This window comes from Lepidochelys olivacea (genome assembly GCF_965140295.1).
Source record: "Lepidochelys olivacea isolate rLepOli2 genome assembly, chromosome: 1".
NCBI classification, from domain to species: Eukaryota; Metazoa; Chordata; order Testudines; family Cheloniidae; genus Lepidochelys; species Lepidochelys olivacea.
In genome coordinates this window covers 338,851,417-338,871,029 of record NC_140411.1, presented here as the reverse complement: position 1 = coordinate 338,871,029, position 19,613 = coordinate 338,851,417, and the positions used below count along the sequence as shown (strand labels likewise).

Genomic DNA, 19,613 nt, shown 5'->3' with positions numbered 1-19,613 from the left:
CACTCCAGTCCCTGCCTGCTAACACCAGGAGTTGCTCTAAGCCAGGGTGCTCAATAGGTCTGGTAAGAAGAGGCTGCTTTTGAAATGCTTGCAACTTGATTTCCCTTATGGAAAAAAAACGCATTACACTTTCAAGTGGTGCAAATGCACAATGATATGGGCCCTCCTGATCAATCTGGGTTGTTTTACCCCCCCACCTTGGGATGCATCAAGATCCATTAATGGAAGACTGGGGAGAAAGCAGCTTGTGATTCTTCTCATCTAACTTCCCAAGTCTTCGCAATGCATGTGTGTATAATACTGTGAGCCTCCGCAACTCTCACAGGGACAACATGCAACCACTCGGTTAGAGTCGAGACAACATGGCTAAGAAATGTGCAGAAGGAAGGCCAGCCAATGAAAGATGTTGGGGAGTTTGCTCAGAAAGGAGAAGCAAATCTGCCAGCTTCTCATGGATCACTCCAAAGGGAACATTCTGAACTTGTGCTCTTTGTCTGAGCCACTCAAAACACTTACAGTGAATCAAATCCCACAACATCCATTTGAGGTGGGAGGCGGTAGGGAATTGTTATGTCTATAATATATGCAGAGAGGTTGCAGCTCCAACAGCCACTAATTTGGGGGGCCCAATTCAGGACAGGTCTTGTCCTGATTTTCAGAGGGGCTGAGCACCCAGATCTCCAATGGCATCAATGGGACCTGCAAGCTCTCAGCACCTCTAAAAATCAGGCACCCAAAAGTGGAGGCATCCCAAAGTAGTGGCCACTTTATAGAAACGTTGGCCCAAGATCACATAGTGGAAAATAGGACACAGGTTCCTTACCCACAGGGCCTGATTCTCTATTGCTCCATTCCTTGCACAGTTCTTGTCATCAGTACAAAAGGAGGGCAATACACTCGACACTGATCTGGCAGCCTTCGACATTCACTTTGCATGAATGCAAACAGGGCCAGCACTAGGGTTTTTGCTGCCCCAAGCAAAAAAATGTTTGGCCGCGCCCCTTTTTGGCCAGAATGCTGTCCCTGGAAATGTGCCGCCTCCGGAAATGTGCCCATAGGCGCCCACTCTGCGGGTGCTCCGGGGATGGAGCACCCCTGGGGAAAAATTGGTGGGTGCTCTGCACCCACTGGCAGCTCCCCGCCCTGCCCCGCACCCCAGCTCACCTCTGCTCCGCCTCCTCTCCTCAGCACACTGCTGCAGCTCCGCTTCTCCTTCCTCCCAGGCTTGCCGCGAAACAGCTGTTTTGCATGACAAGCCTGGGAGGGAGGGGGAAGAAGCGGAGCAGCAGCGCACACAGGGGAGGAGGCGGAACGGAGGTGAGCTGGGGCAGGGAGCGGTTCCTCTGCCCCCCCCCCGAGGGTTACTTCCTGCAGGCCTCCCGTGTCCCTCCCCCACAGCTCATCTCTGCTCCGCCTCCTCCCCTGAGCGCAGTGCCACTCTGCTTCTCCCCCCTCCAGGCTTGCTGTGCGAAACAAGCCTGGGAGGGAGGAGTGGAAATGCGGCACGCCCAGGGGAGGAGGCGGGGCCGGGGATTTGGGGAAGGGGCAGAGTTGGGGCAGGGCCGGCGGGGGAGGGGGCGAGCACCCACTGGTGCCAGGTAAAGTTGGCGCCTATGAATGTGCTGCCCCTGGAAATGTGCCACCCCAAGCATGTGCTTGCTCTGCTGGTGCCTAGAGCCGGTCCTGAATGTAAATGCCATGACAAGGTGCAAGGCAATCTAAAATTAGGCTCCTTGCGCCCTGCTCTCACCACTAGACACACATTCTCAATGCTGTGCTACATTTTACTAGCCTGATAAGCTATAACCTATACAGGATGGGGTACAGACCCCAGCAGGGGTGGTCAGAGAGCTGAACAACTGCTGCATTCACTCCCTTGGTTAAAATGATTTTTAGTCCGAGAATAAATAAAGCCCTGTTGCTGTTAAATCAAGAAACGACACTACAAGGTCACCTTTTGCAGCCATGTGGATTGAGTGGTTCTGAAAGGAGGACCTCTACTAAGGTGTTAATATGAGGTACTGCTTTGGGAAATGCTGACCTAGCAAGGATGTAAACTACAACACCCTTCCTAGAAGAGTTTCTCTTTGCAAAAAAGTGTAGCTTGTTCTCTACCCCATCAGTGGGCTGGAGGCAGGGAGGGCATTCCCAAACACTGCGGTTGAGCTGACAAGAGACAAGAACGTACTTACTTAGCAACCACCTGTTCTAAAGAAGATCATAACTGGTACTTGTGTTGTATGGAAATCTCAAAAGGTCAGACCCTTCCTCCATACCATAACTGCATGAATTGCAGGGTCCCTGTCCTTATTTATTGTTTCACAAGGAGTTTACCTAATATTCGACGACGCAAAAATCTGCTGAGAAAATAGATACAGCTTTTCCGGTCCCACTGAAGCCCGAGTTTGCTTTTACAGAACGGCTGTTGGAAACTTAGACAAGGTTAAACTTCATTTAAGAGACTTGCTTACTTATTTCAAATCGTGCACAACCCTAATTACACCTTCTAAATATACTCCAAAAGTACAGCTGGGTTGCAGAGTGCGTTCGCGTGACTAAACAACATCGTTTGTAGCCCATTATCTTTTCAAAAGCTTTTCATCCAATATCTTTGGGATGCGGAGACTAATTGCATTCTTTGCCTTGTGTAAATTAGAGAGTTTGATACATGTAGAGGCGGTACAAGCAAGACAAAATATGGTACAAAAGTTGCACATTTCCATCTGCCAGTGCACTGTAAAGACCACCACCATTTCAGTGATTATCTATATGGTCAGGCATGTAGGGTCAGATCCAGTGCCCATTACAGAAGTTTAGAATAGCACATGACAGGATGGGTGCATTGATTGCATGGTATTATATTTTTGAACATCCAAAATTTATCACTTGGGGGCTTATTTAAATGTATTTCAAGGTAAATTTCAGTCACAGACATCGAATTTCTTAAAACCAACAAGCAAAACAACAAAAAAAAACCCCAACCAACCAAAAAAAACAGATGAAAGAAGAGGCCAAATCTCTGATACCAATGGAAATTGATGAGCTATCTAGCCAGCATAGCCTCTCTCAAGGCATCGCTTCTGCTTCTGAGGCCAAAACCGGAGTTGGTGCAAACATCACTAATATAATGGAAGTGCCTCCACTTGGCCACCGATGCATAAAGATGAAAAATAATGGAGGGGGAAATAATTAGTCATATGTTTTTATACCCCCCCCCGCAAAAAAAAAAAAAAGGCTGAGTGAAGTTTTGGATTCAGTTCTTATTTTATCCAAACCTGTGTGCCCCTCCTTGGATGCTCATTAAAAAAAGACGGGCTGTACAGTATCCCAGCATGAAGGAAGAAGGAGTATCTAAGAAAATAAGAAGTAGAAAAAAAAACACATAATCACACTTAATAACACTCAAAGGTCAGTGGGAACTAGAGTGATCCAGGTGGGGGCTTTCAAAACCAGTTGTGGGTTTATGTAATGCATGCACCGCAGATGGACCAGGCCTGGTTCTGAATTTGGACTAAAATATAGAGCAGTCTGGAGGCTTGTGAGTAAGTCCAATCTTTTAAATACACAACCCAAAGCACCTCTGTACTGATCTTCACAATCAATCACTATCCCTACAGGAAGTAGTCTTCATATGAAAGAGGACCTCTGGGTGACTTCCCTGACATGTTAGTTTATGTCTCTGGGACTCAGGGTGGTACTTGATGGTAGCCAGGTAACATGCTACCCAACTGTAATGCAAGAGCTTTGTGCTGGTATTGGAGATGTATAAGGAACGTGCATGGTAGTATCATATTGATAGCTAGCACTATGAGCCTTTTAATTAGGTTTATTAGCAGGGATGAGCAAATAAGTGCATAAAAAGTAAGAGCCATCCCCTGGCTCCTTCCTCCAAGCCTTTGCCCTTTTTTAGAATTGAATTTTTACCAAATCTCTTTTCAGGACATGAAGTATTCAGATAATTTTTCACCCCAACCCCTACTTTGCTACATGTCTTTGTACTTCTGGATTCCAGCCAAGGTTTGGACTAGAAGTACCAAATTGCAATGAGAAAGGCTTTTCATTTTCTGATCAATATGAGATGCTGAAGTCCCAGAAATTGCACAGAAAAGCTTCTTGTCATGAGTTCTCCAGCCTTGAAAGATTTGGATAATTCAGTTAAACTTCATTGTGGGGAGGCCTATCTGAGTAGAACCCCAAAACTGATCTCTATGCGGTTCGCCCATCACTATTTATTTAGCTGATGCTGCTCTCTAACCTCTTGTGTTATTAACTTGCCTACCTTTTAGGAGGAATAAATCAGGAACAGTTCCTGATCTCTTTCACAGAGAAGCCTATTTTGATTTGTTACAGCTCTTGGAAGTATCACAAAATAGAATGTTTTTCAACTAACCATTAGTGATCCACTCATTTGGATATCTAGGCATAGGTCGAATTAAACCAGTTGCTCTAAAATTCTCATGCACAAGTCAGAAAAAATAAACATCAGATTAAACAGATACAACTGATGCTTCAGCAACCGTAAGTGGTGTTCATATCAGAGCACTATACTGGTGGCAGTTTTAATCGGCTAATTCTCCCCCTCAGTTTCCTTCGATACACAATTATTTGTCACCTAATGCTAGTGAATAATTCATTGCAAATAATGCATGTCACAAAATACTGCATTTTTTCATCTACCCAGGTATATATACACCATACTCCTCACCTTCAGATCCGAGCACCTTGCAAGAAAAGACTACTGAAGTTCATAGCCACCAGATTCTCTCTCTTGTTCCAGGCAGCTCCTCCACTGAATTACCCCAAAAATCATTAGTTCTCCCCATTATTTGAACAGCTCTATTGCAAAGAGGTATCACTGTCACCCAGGCAGTCTATTGGACTGGTGAAAATCACAAGAGGCACATTTTCAACACATTTCACAGGAGACGCTCAGGCAAAGCCCTCTAAATACGCAAAGGGCTTGATGCGTGATGTTTTGAAAATTTGCGTTTAAGTGACTTCAGCTATGATCTGGAAGGATCAGCTTCTCTCTAGGGGAATTTGCTTTGTAGTGGGTCCTGCTCAGTTGCTGACACCATTACTCACCTATACTGTATGAAAGAGTTTTACAACCGAGCAGCACGGCCCCGCAAGAATTCCACAAAAACCATCCCATCTTTTACACTTGGGTAGGCTCCTACTGCAGCTCCTGGTACCAAAGTTTGTGTGATGCGGTATCCACCGTACACAAGGCCTGAAGGGGTAAATCAGGCCAATTAACCTTAGGCTGCACCTGGAGGAAACCCAGGGAGTGCTAGGACTTACTGCTAATGAAGTTCAGCTGGGCGGGATCTATAAAGAGAGGAAGTTAGTAGGCTGCAAGGGGGGAAACCTGCAGTCATACTCCCAGATACAAGGGGGAAGAATAGGAAGTGGTCCAGGGAAGGAGCAGTTGAGGTCTGGGAGAATAAAAGCCCACAGTTGCTGGGTTGAGGGTCCCTGGACCGGAACCCAGTGTAGATGGTGGGCCCGGGTTCCCCTACAAGTCACTGCTGGAGTGACACACTAGGGATAAAAAGAAAAGGCGTACTTGTGCCACAAGTACTCCTTTTCTTTTTGCGAATACAGACTAACACGGCTGTTACTCTGAAACACTAGGGATAGGCCATTTTGGGCCGGCTGGAAGCAGTCTGGAAGCAGACTTTGATGATACCCTGGAAGGGGGGAGAACTTTAATGTTATTTAGCTGGAGGGCTAAGCCATGAAGAGGAAAGAGCTGCAGCTCCCGGTGCATGAGAGACCACAGAATAACTGAGGGAAATGACAGGCTGGGTAACAGCAGGAAGGGGTGTCGGACCAGGCAACAGAGCTAAGTCCCCAGATGAGCCACAAGGAGGCACCACTGAGCGGTTAGTAGAGCAGAACCCATCCTAGGTTACCTTCTGCTTTGCTCCAGAATCCATGCTGGAAGACGTTTAAATAACAAAACAAGTGTTGTGAATTATGTTTTGTCTAGCAGAAAAAAGAAAGAACCAGTCAGTGGACCAGGAGAGTAATATTTCCAGCAGATTGTACAAGAGCAGCATATATTGGGGACAAGAGTGTATGGCTGCAATCACTTAAAGGAAAATGAGTAATAAATACAATATTCTTTCTCCAAAAGCAAAGGTCACAATAAGCTAGTGGAATAGCGTGGGAAAAACTGTCATGGAGTTAGCCTGTGACGCGAAGGCTGAATCTCATCTGCCCCGAGAGCTCTCTCTTCTCAAGAGAAATTTATTTATAGAAGGAACGAGGCCTCCTCCAGCATTCTAATGTATTTGAAGTTTGTGATAACGTGGGAGCTTATGCTGACTTGTCTCTGCAGTTTCATTGCTGTCTGCTTTTAATAGTAATAAATATCCACTTAAGGATTTATCTTTGTGTGGTTATGTTTTAACGACTACGCATGGATGTACATTTGGAATGGAAGCATCATAGACATTGCACCAAATCCTGCAGTTGGTTACAGGGATGTAAATCTGGAAGGACATCAGTGGAGTTGCTGCTGATTTACATCTGTGTTATCAACAACAGAGTTCTGGCCTGTGGCTCAGCGGCACCTTGCTGCAGTCTAAATTCTTAGCTTATCCTTCTCAGCAGCTGCAAAATGGAAAGGGTCAAGAAATCAGGCTGATAATAGGCTGACCAGAATAAAATGCCAATAGGGCTAGATCCTCAACTGGCATAATTCAGCATAGCACTCTTGACTTCCACTGAAATCTGTGGAACTACATTGATTTACACCAGCTGAGGACCAGGAGTTAAGAAGCATGGATGCAAACTGTCGCATCTCATTTAAAATCACTTTTCCAGCAACGTCTGTTTGATTGACTTCATTTCTTACAGTCTTGAAGTATTTCATATATGAAACCCTTCATTTAACCTTGAGTCTGCCTTTCCTTTTTTTCCCCACAGCCTCTGTAGTGCCACCCCTTCAAGGTCTGAACGAATAGGAGGTGGCAGACTTTGCTATGGTTGCGTGCATTGCTTTCTTCGCTGGCTTTCTGTCTTAAGGCTTGTGCATGTGTTGAGCAAGATTCCAGCAACTGGAAAACAGCTGATGAAGCCTTGAAATGAGGAATCAACATGTGCTCTTAAACAGCTCCTTGCAACGATGGAAACAGAAACTTCATTGCAACAGGCATGTCTGTTTAGACATTAACAACACTCCACAGATCTTCCTCTCGCACCCGGCCAATGTACATAATCTTATATGAATAGTATCCTCTGCCATTAACTATGTATATTATGTTGTTAACCACTAGATATAAGGCTTGTGGGGAAAACAAAATGTCCAAGAGAGAAGGAGTAAGGCACTGGATTTGATTCAGGAGATCTGGTCTCATCTCCCAGCTCAGACACAGACTTCTGCATGACCCGAGGCAAGGTGCTTAGTCTCTCTGTCTCAGCTCCCCATTAGTAAAATAGGGCACCTTTCTCCCAACCTTAATCTGTTTAATCTATTTGGAGTGTAAACTCTTTGAGGCAGGATCCATCTCTTCCTATGTGTCTGTGCAACACGTAGCAGAATGGTGCCTTAATTTTGGTTGTTGGCCTCTGAGAATTATTGTAACACAGACAACAATGCTGACTTGAGATGCAGACAGTAGATGAAAGAAGAGGTATGAGCTGTTGCAAACATGTTCCTTCTCAGAATATTCATTTTATTTATGCTCTACCTGATCACTAACCTGTATTATGGGTGCGGCTACATCCTTTGATTGAAAAAAAAAACAAACCAACCAATCTCGGATTACACAGTGGGGATGAGCGAAATAAACCGTTTTCATTCATTTGAAAATACCTACAGCTGAGGCTGATCCTAAGCTTGTACACGTAAAGAGAGCCATCAGAAGTCGTATTCCACACTACCACCAGTGCTCCTTTATATAAATACATGATGTGGTTTCAGAGAGCTCCTCGAAGCCAGCAGACAACCTAAGAAGCGGTATTAGCATTGATGTTGCCTCGTACATTCATATTAGTGTCGCTACAGAGAACAGTGAAAAGTGAGCTAGGAGAGGCGCTTAAATAAGTCACGTTGAGCTGTGCTGCAGATGAGTTATGACCCTCAGCCTCACTTGTGGACAGTTATGATTTATGCACTACAGAATGTCTCACTCCCGACCATTATGTATATTCTCTCGTCATGTATGTACACCCATGTGCGAGATATACTATGGACACATACATGTGTGTACTGTACCCTATAAGGTGAATAGTATGTTCCAGTTGTTACCACGTAATTAGCTATTATTAAGCTCCTTACACTTACTTTCAAGGCTCCTCACCTCTCTGCCCCCTCTACTTGTCCGCTTTTGTTGCTCCCAGACCCTTCCGCTCGACCAGCAATGCCGACCTTGTCCACCTGTTTGCCAGCTTCTCATGAAGACATCTCTGCATCTTCTTCCACAATGCCCTTCCACCCAGAGTCCCTGCACTGATCTGTAAGGCCATATCCTTCTTCAGATCCTTCCCCAAGACACAACATGGCCACAAAGCCTAGGAGTCATTAGCCAAGTAATGAGGCTGGGTTCCATGTTTATATATTTAAATGGCACGGGCATGTAGATAAACGGTCCATATCTATTGTATCCCTCTCCCCTCCACCTTCTTGCCTAAAGCCTTGTCTGTCATAGCCCTTTCTCTGCCACACTGGGGCTGCTTAGATCGTGACTCAGGCTATAGTGAGAAGAGCAATGGCTACTTGCCCAATACTCTACTTGTGCTTTAGAGTAAGTGCTCAATGCTCCCTACTGTGAGTAGGTAAGGAGGAGGTGGAGTGGGAGAAGCCCTGGCTGATGATAGTGTTGGAGAGAGGAGCCAGGCGACTCTCCCATCTGGCAAGAGGTTTCTGCTGAGAAATCTCTAGGCTCAGAAGTCTCTATGAGCATAAAGACTTCAGCACAATAAAAAGTCCCAAAGGATAATGAAACAAACAGGCTCAGATACTCTCCTGCACTCAGCCCCAGACCTGCACTGCTACGAACTGCAGTGCTCACGAGAGCAGCCCAGGGGCTGCTCTAACTTTTGGCAGCTGTGGGGCCCATATGCCACCTGAGCATAGCTGGAGCATACCACACTCTGGCCACACCTCCTCCCTGCCCCAGGACTGAGTGTGGCAGTTGGTGCAGGGCTGAGTATGTCAGCTGAGAGCTCACCTGTGCTGGGAGAATTAGCAATTATTTCAAGTGGAAGAGAATTTTAAAGCAGTGCCTGAGTTTTTGGCTTCAGGCAATGCACACATTCTTGTAATCCCGACCATGAAGTCACTAGACACTTCATGTGTCATGTGACTGGGTTCAGGAAATAAAGTTCATGCTCCTGCGAGTCACACCCCCCTTATTACAAATCTCAGGAGCTGGAGGATAGGTCTGGTCTGCAAAAAAACCCTCTGTGGCAGCAATCTCAGGTGTCTACAGACATGGGCTTGCATGGCTCAAAATAGCAGTCAAGACGATCCATGGGACTAGCGAGGGGGGTGGGTCTCAGAGCCCAAGCAGGAATGTCTACCCTGCTACTCTAGCCTCATAGCACAAGCCTGAGTCTATCGACCCAGGCTCTAAGACTTGCTGCTGTGGTTGTTGGGTTTCTTTGCTGTGTAGATGGTATTTATCTCTGGGAATCTTTCCCTGCTGTTGCTGCAAGATGATCCATGTAGGTGGACTCTTACCACCGTGCAGAGCCCTAATGAAACCAAAGGGGGCTGACGAATGCACAAGGATCACATTGCAGAATCAGGGCCTATTTCTATGAGTGTACATATGTAGACAGGAATACTCTACATTTTATCCTATGTAACTACTATATATAAAGAGGTTATTGGTTTTTATTATGTATTTATTAATTATTACTATTATTAGTAGTATTAGGATAGCAATGGCTTGTAGGAGCCCCAATCCTGGTGCAGAACCTCTCTGTGCTAGGTGCTGTACAAACACAGAACAAAAAGACAGTCCCTGCCCCAAAGACCGAGACGACCTGACCCAGTAATTCTTAAGTGAGTAGTCCTTACTCACACACGTAGGCCCATTGACTCCATTAGGAATCGAGGGTCTTTCAGCAATTCCCAGCATCAGGACTTTAATTTGTCAAAGCCCAAATTTAACTAGGGTGACATCTTTGAATACATTATAAGCAAACAGGACCAGCTTATCAGGGGAGCTTTTCACCTTCCGATCATATAGACAAGGCAGACTTATAAAGGTGTCACAATTCATTAATCAGTTACGAATTATGTTCCTCTAGTCTTAATCATGCTCTGCAAGAGCCAAGCCACAAAAAAGCCACGAGTATGCAAAGTGTGCTTGCGTACGTTAACTGAGGGAGATCTAAGTGCTGTAAGATGTATTGGCCTGGGTAGGTATTGTGCACACACCAAGAGTAGTCTTTATCTCCCTCAGGCAACACAGCACTTCCATCTGAACTCCCAAGTCTTCTGGGTTTTGGACAGTTCACAGTGGGGTTAATCCATGATTTAAAGGCAGCCTTTAGCTTTCATTAGCTCACACACATATCTGTCCTCTTTGGTTTCCACAAGTGCGATGTTATCAGTCAGCCAAGAGGCTTGTTTTTACTACAGCCATTTTATCATCTCTGTGATTCCTCAAAGCTAAGGGGATCTCATTCCCCTGGCTCAAAGCACCACAGCTGTCCTTTCAGGAAATTAGCAATGCAATTATGATGCTGGCCCTATTGTATTAAAAAAATCAAATGATAGCCAGTGTCTTCAGAGCCATTGAGGCATGCTGTTAAAACCACTAAAAACACCTTCACTTTTCCATCTTCTGTCACTTTGTTGTGCACGGTCACAGAGTGCCAGGTTTCAGAGTAACAGCCGTGTTAGTCTGTATTCGCAAAAAGAAAAGGAGTACTTGTGGCACCTTAGAGACTAACCAATTTATTTGAGCATGAGCTTTCGTGAGCTACAGCTCACTTCATCGGATGCATACTGTGGAAACTGCAGCAGACTTTATATACACACACAGAATATGAAACAATACCTCCTCCCACCCCACTGTCCTGCTGGTCACAGAGTGAAACCTCTTTCCTGAAGCTAAGAGCACAGGGAGGCTCCAAGAAACAACTTTGGATGCCTTCCTTAACAAGCACTTGCATACCTGACACTTTCGCAGTGACCTGCTCCCTCTGTTCCTCACCGCCACACATTGGAAACAGGAAACTTCCCACCCTCGCCATCTGATTTACCCAGGGATGTTTATGTGTGTGTTATCACATCGCCATCACTAGTACCGATTACTGCAATGCCATCATTGTATAGTGCACATTAATGCAGTTTACTAGTGTGCATCATATAACCCCCATGAGTGCTAATTAACTTTTATACATCACTGCTAGTGCTGGTTATTATGCTGCATTATCATATAGCATCTACTCGTATTGATTCCTGCTATACATCATCATACAGCTCCAGCTAATATGGATTACTAGACATCCTATAGACCTCACTAGTACGGATTACTATCCTGCATTCTCACAGTCTCTGACCAGTACTGAGTACTAGGAATTATCCTATAGATGCCATTAGCATGGATTACTACCATGAATTACCATGAAGTCTGACTAGTATTGATTACTACACATTATCCTATAGCTCCTACTAGCACTGATTACTATCATACATTAACATATAGTCTCTGACTTGTACTAATTACTATACATCATCAAATAGGTCTCACTACTACTGACTTCTACACATTATCACACAGCCCCCACTGGTACTGATTACTAATAGTTAAAAGATTATACAATGGGACCATCTCCATTTTCTGGGGCATTTACTTAGTACAAAGAAATCATAGCTTACCCTTTCCACACTGTGTCTTCTCAGTGATCCATATGGTATTTTGAACAAAAGTCTTCGGGTCCTACCGGGAGTCACAGCTGTCTGCACTACCATAGTGCAGAGCTCAGAGAGTGAGTGAGTGAGTGTGTGTTCAGAGCAGAGAGAAGCTTCCTTTGAAATAACTTACAGTCTCCTGCAGATTTCCCAAATATCAAATAGCTGAGTGGGTTTTTATTTTAGACCATGTGAGTCAAGATGTGGCTTGTTTTGAAGGAAGGAAAAAAAAATCCCTGCAACCTTAACATGTTTTAAGCAGCATATCTTTAGCTTCCTTCTGTTTCACTCAGTGTAGTTTGCTCAGCTGGATTGCTGTGCCAGAGAGGTGGAAGAATTAAGCTTCTGGGGAGAATGTTCTAAAAATGTCAACCTCGCTTCTTGTAGCTACAGATGGTAACCAGGTCAGTTGTCTAATCAAAGCTCTATCAGACTTCTTATACATTTCATCACGTGATGGCAGACCCCTCTGGTTTGCTGTACAGTAGATCACATGTTCACCTTAAAAAGAATATCTGGTGTATCACCATCTGGTGCAGAGATTAACGTTAAATCCTACATTCTGATATTACTCTCTTCTAGACATAGGGGAGCACATACAGAGTAATTGGACTTTAAAGGATTCTCCAATCTGCTCAGTTAATACCCCACCCCCCGACTGTATATTATATCTAGCACGTATATATTATGTGTATGAATACAGTGCACATTTATATACACACACTCTATAACTATACATGCACACATATACCAGTGGAAACATATAAAGTTATATGCCTATTTTTAGAAGTGTCTGCTACTTTCACCAGTACTAAAACAATAAGTTAACTGGACTTTACTGTAACACATTCTGTACAGAAGCAGAGTCTTAGTGTGTACTTCTGCTTTCTCTTGGAATCCAACTGTACAGTAGAAGAGGATCACATTTTCTTTTACAGAAGATAAAAGAGGTTTGAGGATTACCCGTTCTTTTCATTCCCTCTGAGGCACCTGGCATTGGCCACTGTCAGAAGACAGGATACTGGGCTAGATGGACCTTTGTTCTGACCCCGTATGGCCACTCTTATGTTGAAAGAATATCCATCATTTTACTGGTACAGAGGTGATTTGAGCTTTGGCAAATTTCTTTCAATTTCTGCAAACACCATGAAATGCCCCAAAGCAAATATATGTGATTTAACAATTGCTTTTAAGGTCTATTCTGTTATTTTCACGTTCTGTTACAGGTACTGGGATGGATCTGCTTCTGAGTTAACCTGTGCAAATTGAGAGTCACTCCACCAACTCCACGCTGGTTTTTTTATTTCACGTGGTCTACTACAGCAGAATTTGGCTCACTGTTCTTTCTTTAAGATCAGTCCAGTTTTGGCCAGATCTCTGATAAGCTTCAGAGATTAATCTCTTCTCCTACAGATAGTGCTCAATTGAATGTCTTACTTCTTTTGTTTGTGTTTTTGGTTCACGTCTAAAAGCCCAAAAGAAGGTATTGGGAATGTGGCCTTCAGCACACCATTTATAACAGAGAAAAGAATGTATCTGTCCAGCATATGTGCATGCATTATAAGGCAGTAAAAAAAGAAAAAGCAGCAGCTTAATGTGGGAAATTCCAAATATTAAAAACAATCAGCCTTTGTTCCTAATTAGTTCCATATGTGTGTTGCCAAATAAAGAGAGAGAGACAGGAAAAGATGGAAATGTCTTAAGCATGGCTGACTGATATAGATTCTTTCTAGAGACTAGGGATAGGGTTACAGGTTATGACTCAATTTTTTTTTTTTAAGTATTTTTTTCATGACAATTAAAAATCTCTCTCCAATGCTAACCACTCCCTGTTTGAACCAAACATTAAAGGCCAGATGCTGTTCTTGTTGACACCAAAAACTGGGGAGTCACTCCCCTGACATCAATAGTATTTCTTCCGATTTACACCAGTCTAATAGGACTGGCAATCTGGCCCACTGGAAATTTTGTCTGACTAGGGATGAGTCATGTCTGAGCCAGAACCTCAGGCATTAGACCATAAAATGTACAGCAGGGCTAGCAGAGATCTCTCCAGTAATCTAATTTAAGGACCTGGGTTCTCAGGGTTCCGGCCTACATCATTTCCATTATGCCTTCCCCAATTTCTTCTCACATTTCTGCAGCGAGGGTGTAACGATATCCCTGGATGAGTCATTGCAAGTGACTGGACCCAAGAGCTACTCTACAAGCAAGAGTCTTTATGACCTGAGCTGGTGGACCAGCTCCATTAACTCAGTAGCAGCAGACTCAGACTCTCAATAGGGTCTAGCCACTAGGGTCAAAGAGTCCCACTCAGAGCTGGCAGTATGGGTGGGCAACCGCCCAGGGCGCCATGGTCAGGAGGCAAGGAGTGGGGCGGGCCAGGAACTGAGGCCATGGAAGGGAGCTTGGAACAATGGCAAGGGGCAGGTAGCGGGGGTCAGGGGCAGTGATAGACGACACCCACCGCCCTGTAAGCTACTGCAGGGCTGGCACAAGCAGGCACCCTGTATGCCCAATGACCACAATGGGCCTGATTCTTCTCTCACTTACAATGCTGCAAATCAGGAGCAGTTCCACTGGTGTCAATGGAGTTACGCTAAATGGGAGGAGAATCTGGCCATCTGCCTTAATTCTCTTAATTTCTCTCTCCTCCTTTCCCCACCGCCCCTCCCTTCCCCATGTCCATGTTCACGTTGCGCCGTCGAACCCACAACAGCAAAGTGGCTTTGAAATTGGGAAAAATGGGTTCCCCTCCTACCATGGGTCAGATCCCCCCCCATAGAACAGCCCAGAGCAGATGGCCAGGTGGGAGGAGAACTCCATGGGCTCCTTCCCCACACAGGGGGTGGGGGTTTGTTGCCTAAACGTTGTGGATTTAGGGGAATTTGCCCTAGATGCAGCGCCTTCAGCATGTCCCGTCCCATCCCATCCACCTCCCTGGCAGTGGGGTTTTGTGAGCGTGTGCGGGTAATGTGCTGCATAAGAGACTCTGTTGACAAGCTAAGGCACTCTCAGTAGAGTTGGTGAGATGGAACTATGTCTCCTCAACCCACCCCCTTCTTCCCCATTGGTTGGGGGATGGTTGACTAGCAGCAGCTGACATCCCCATAAGGGGAGATCCCCATTCGGAAGCTCCCTCTGATCCCAGATCCGCGGGTCAGTCAGATACCTCGTCTACCACACGGGTAAAGTTGTTCTAACTGTTAAGAACCTTTTCCTTCATGTCTAGCCTAAAACTTAGAGAGAAACAGAGTGGTAAAACAGAGTGGGACAATCAAATCAAATCCAAACTCTGCTCCAACGGAGCATCTTGACCTGGCTCACCACAAGACCCACAACAGAGACACGAGGTATTTACTAACTGCTGAAAGGGGAAACTGTTTAATCAGACAGAGGCTCTCCAGCGCTAATTGCACGCTGCCAGGAAACAGTGGTTTGTGGTAATGACGCATCACAGAGAATTACATTCTTATCTATTACTAGATCAGACTTGACATCTTTTTGTCCTTAATGAAAAGGGGAAAGAAAATAATTTACTGATGCAAAATGCATGGGTGTGTGTTATATCTGAAACACGAGAGTCACATTTCAGGTCAATAAATGCCCAGTGGAGATGAGGAAATGGACAGTAGCAAAGGCACTGGCATAAATTGAAACATAATGTGCTGTGTTGGTGCACTGTCAGTAACAGCTCCATTTGGTAAAACTATCCCGAGTAAAATAATTAAAAGGCCTGATTTTCAGAAGTGTTACGCACGTGATGGGGTGTTTACCTCAGGTGGGTTATGAAAGGCTTAATACGGGCCTGAAATTATAAAGGGGACTGTCGCAGGGCCAGTACACCCTGTCCTCCTGGGGGTGGGGAAAGGGTGGGATAGGCCCACAGTTAAAGACAATAGGACTCCCCTGGACCGCAGGGAAGTGCAGCCCAATGGCCAAAGTCAGTAGGGCTTCCCTTGCTGCAGGGAAGCATGGTCTAATAGTCAGAGTTAGTGGGGCTCTCCTGGCTGCAGGGAAGCACAGCCTAATCACCAGAGTCAACAGGACTCTCCTGAACTGCCGGGAAATGTAGGCCAATGGCCAGGGTCAGTAGGGGCCCCCCTGGCTGCAGGGAAACATGACCTAATGGCCAAAGTCAGTAGGGCTCCCCTTGGCTCTGGGAAGCACAACCTAATGGCCAGAGCCAGTAAGAGGTGGTTCAGTGGGCCACCCCCACAAAGGGGGCAGCCAGGTAGGGGGACCTGGACCTTCCATGCTCCACCAGGTCCCAACCCAGGGCCCTGGTAGTGGCAAATGGGTTCACCACTAAGTTGCCAGGCAAGCCGCCCGCATCATGCTGACTGCTGCCGGGGCACTGGCTAGTCCCTCTCTGGGCTACTTCCTACCATGACTTAAGTTCTGCAGTTGAAGTTGGGGTGCCTTCGGAGTCTCTGGACTCCTCAGAAGTTGAGTGCAATCTCCCAGGAGCATCCACAAGTACATGAGCCCCTGTCTCATGCAGTCTGGAATCTTGGCTGGAGCTGGTGAGATGCATCCTTCCTACTGACTGAGCTGGGCTGCTCCCTTTTATACTGCAGCAGCAGCTGGAGCGTGCCCAGCAGGGTTGGGCCAGGGGCGTGGCTTCTGCTGCTAAGAGCGCCACTTTAACCCCTTCCGCTCCAGTGTGGGGCCAGTACACCCCATCACAAGGATTCTTAGCCCAGGAGCAAAATCAGCAAGGATCTTATGGAAAATCATACTTCTAACTTGGGCTTAGCAGGGGGAAAGAAAGTAACTCCCATGCACTTAGCTTTGCCAGTCTTTTATAAGGGGAACGTACAACGGTTGCTGTAATGTGGGTGTGGAGGGGGGGAAAGGAGGGAGGGAGCCCCCTTTGCCATTTAAATCTCCTGCACAGGAGGCAGCCATGAGTTGACTGTCGAGATTGCATGAGTGTAGGGGAGGGGCCTCTGGCTGTGCCAGCAGTGCTGAATGACCAGAAGGAGGCACTGCTGGGTGGAGTCAGTGTCCTGGCCCCGCCCATCTTGGTGAGAACATGTCGCACGTAGCATGTGTTGTGAGGAGGTGTATAAACTCCCCATAGCACATTCAGTGATATGCCTGCTCCTGCTCTGGGTAAACACGATGCTGCTGGCCTATGTGGCTCAGCTCTAGGAGCCTGGTTTTAGCTTTCCATAGGCAAACAAGTACTGTGGAACCAGCCTTCATTGATTTGCATGCTAAGGGAAGAAATTCAGCACGGGAGAATTTTGAAGCCTCGGTTTCCATTTACCTTTCCATCCAACTTGAAAAGCAGAGAGGAAAAGCAGTGCAATACAACGTACCTGCCTGACCTGTACTAATATGCAGAGAAAATTCTCCCTTCACCATCCATTTACCCCACCCCTCCCTCGGCTAACCTGGGCAGTCCATATCCTTTGCTATTAAACTAAACAGCAAGTTAGGGTGTACAAACACACCAGCTGTCACAGCCTGGTTAAGTGGCTGCAGGTCAGAGTTACCATGAAGCCCCGTACAGGACATGAATGAAGGCTTTTACTCTGTTCACCATACAGCTTGTGTAGTGTATCCACTGGGCATGCTGATTGCTGTTATTGATGATTTACATTTCTAATGGCAGCTCTATGTTGCACAACACAACATTAACTTTTACTGGCTGAAGTTCACTGGCACATAGGCAAGGCTGGTAGACATGGGCCCAATCCAACCATCTGAAATCAAGGATCTCTGAAATCTGGGGAAGTTCAGATCCAAACCTGAAACTCCCTGGATTGAACCAAAGGCTAGTGCTGCACACTCGAACATCCAGGCTCATCTGTACTCTAAAGCATTAAGCAGAGGCCCAGATGGGACACAGGACTGGAAGGACCAATGTTAGGACACAGAAGAAAGGGGAAGCAGGTTCTTCTTTACACAAAACACCACAGGACTGTGCTGTTATCTGCCATATGCAGGAAGAGAGAAAGGATGGTCCAGTGGTTAGGGGACTAGCTGGTGACCTGGGTTCAAGTCCCTGCTCTGTCACAGGCTTCCTGCGTGACCCTTGCCAAGTCACTTGGCCTCTTTGTGCCCCAGTTTCCCACCGGTAACATGAGGGATAACGGCACCTCCCTCCCCCGCAGGGTTGTGGTGGTGATAAATGTATTTAAGATTGTAAAGTGCTCAGGTACTAGGGGGATGGGGCCTGAATGAGTATGTCAGATAGCTCAACAGTATAGAGCAGGAGAGGTCTGTTGTGCCATGTGCAAGGCAAACTAAGGATGGACACTTTCAGGATCTTTTAGTTGAGTGCTTGAGAGTTTGCAGCTGGGCTGACAGGGTTTCAGTTGCTTTGATTTGCTGAGAAAGGGGAGGGTAAAAAAAAGCATAATCCCAAAATGGAGCCCTAAACTGAACCTCTCCTTCCTGCTGGCCCAATCCTGCAAGGTGTGACTTCAGTGGAGGTGAGTGCCCGCAAGAGGCATTCACAATGGTACAGGAATAGATCCTACGGAAGTGAGCACGGGAAATTCCCCAGAGTGCCTAACAAGCTAGCCAGAGGCTGTGTTTTGGTGAGAGGCCATGGGCCAAACTTCTTGACAGCAATAGGAATTAGTGGTTGTGTGTGTTCTAGCTGAAGAATTTTTCTTGTGTATATATAGTAGTTTTCCTTCTGTTTTACAGTCTGTAGGTCAATCTCGGTTCCCCAATACCCTAGAGCTTTCTTGTACATACTTAACCCCTGGTTTGTATAATAAAAGTTAAGAATAATTTAGTTTTATTAACTTTCCCACGTACGTCAGAGAGCCAGTAATGAATCAGGGAGGGAAGTTGTCTGACACAAGTGCCCGGGAGACATGCCATTGCCACAGCATCAAGGGAACAGGGAGTGGCCTTTGGCCTTTACATAGATTAAAGATGAGATATTTGGCAGCAATGCTATGTTCCCACATCATGGCCAGGCTGCAGAAGCTGGATGCGGCACTTACAGGCGTAGTAATGCATTACCTAGGACATTACCAGAGTGTAGTTTTTGTCAGTGGCCAGATGCTGAGCACCCATGACTCCAAGGAGAGATGCAGGTGCTCAGCATTGGGTCCAAAGGTATTAGGAGGTTGATTCTGCATGGTGCTGAGAATGCTCAACTCTCATTGACTTCAGTATGAGCTATGAGATGCTGAGCATCCATAGGAGGTACTCAGAATTTATCAGGTTTGGGCTCAAAATAGGACTGTATAACGGCTAAGTGACACATGGACTATGTCAAACAACACTGAATATTTATTTTCTTTCATCCTTCATATGCTTTGTAAGTTTCTTTCTTTCTTCAATTAAAGTAACACTTGTTAAAAAAAAATCTTAAACTGCAGGAAAGTAGGGGAGTGACGTTGCTCAAGAGAAGCCACGTGGTCAGAAGGAAGGCAGCCATGACAGAAGGTCATTTGAGAGAGCAGAGAAATAGAGGCATCCTGAGAGTTTTTAGGAGAATTTAAAAGGGCCCTACCACCCCCACAAAAATGAGGCTATTAAATGAGATAGCATTTTACTGTTGGGAGCCTGTAAGTAGAGGATGATGGGTACCTTTCTCCTAATAAAGTAAAAACTTCATTTGTACAAATTTGGAGGGGCATTGTCAACACTGTCAAAATAAAATGAAGACGGGTATCTAATTATGCTTTAACCTTCATAGCTTTTAAGGCCAGAAGAGACCACCATACTCATCTAGTCTGATCTCCCGCATCACAGCCCA

The 19,613-nt window shown here is 45.7% G+C and overlaps 1 protein-coding gene across 3 annotated transcripts in view; it reads right to left on the bottom strand.

Moving 5' to 3' along the window:
* Nucleotides 1-19,613, bottom strand: part of FRMD4A (FERM domain containing 4A) — a 411,923-nt gene that overhangs the window by 279,994 nt on the left and 112,316 nt on the right. Inside the window, exon 1 of one of the 3 annotated variants that reach the window (XM_084630502.1) lies at nucleotides 11,849-11,965. The exons of the other annotated variants lie outside the window; for them this stretch is intronic. Within the exon in view, the coding sequence (XP_084486628.1) occupies nucleotides 11,849-11,941 (93 nt within the window). The 5' untranslated portion in view covers nucleotides 11,942-11,965. Of the gene's footprint in view, nucleotides 1-11,848; nucleotides 11,966-19,613 lie in introns of those variants that run through there. 3 annotated transcript variants of the gene reach the window in all.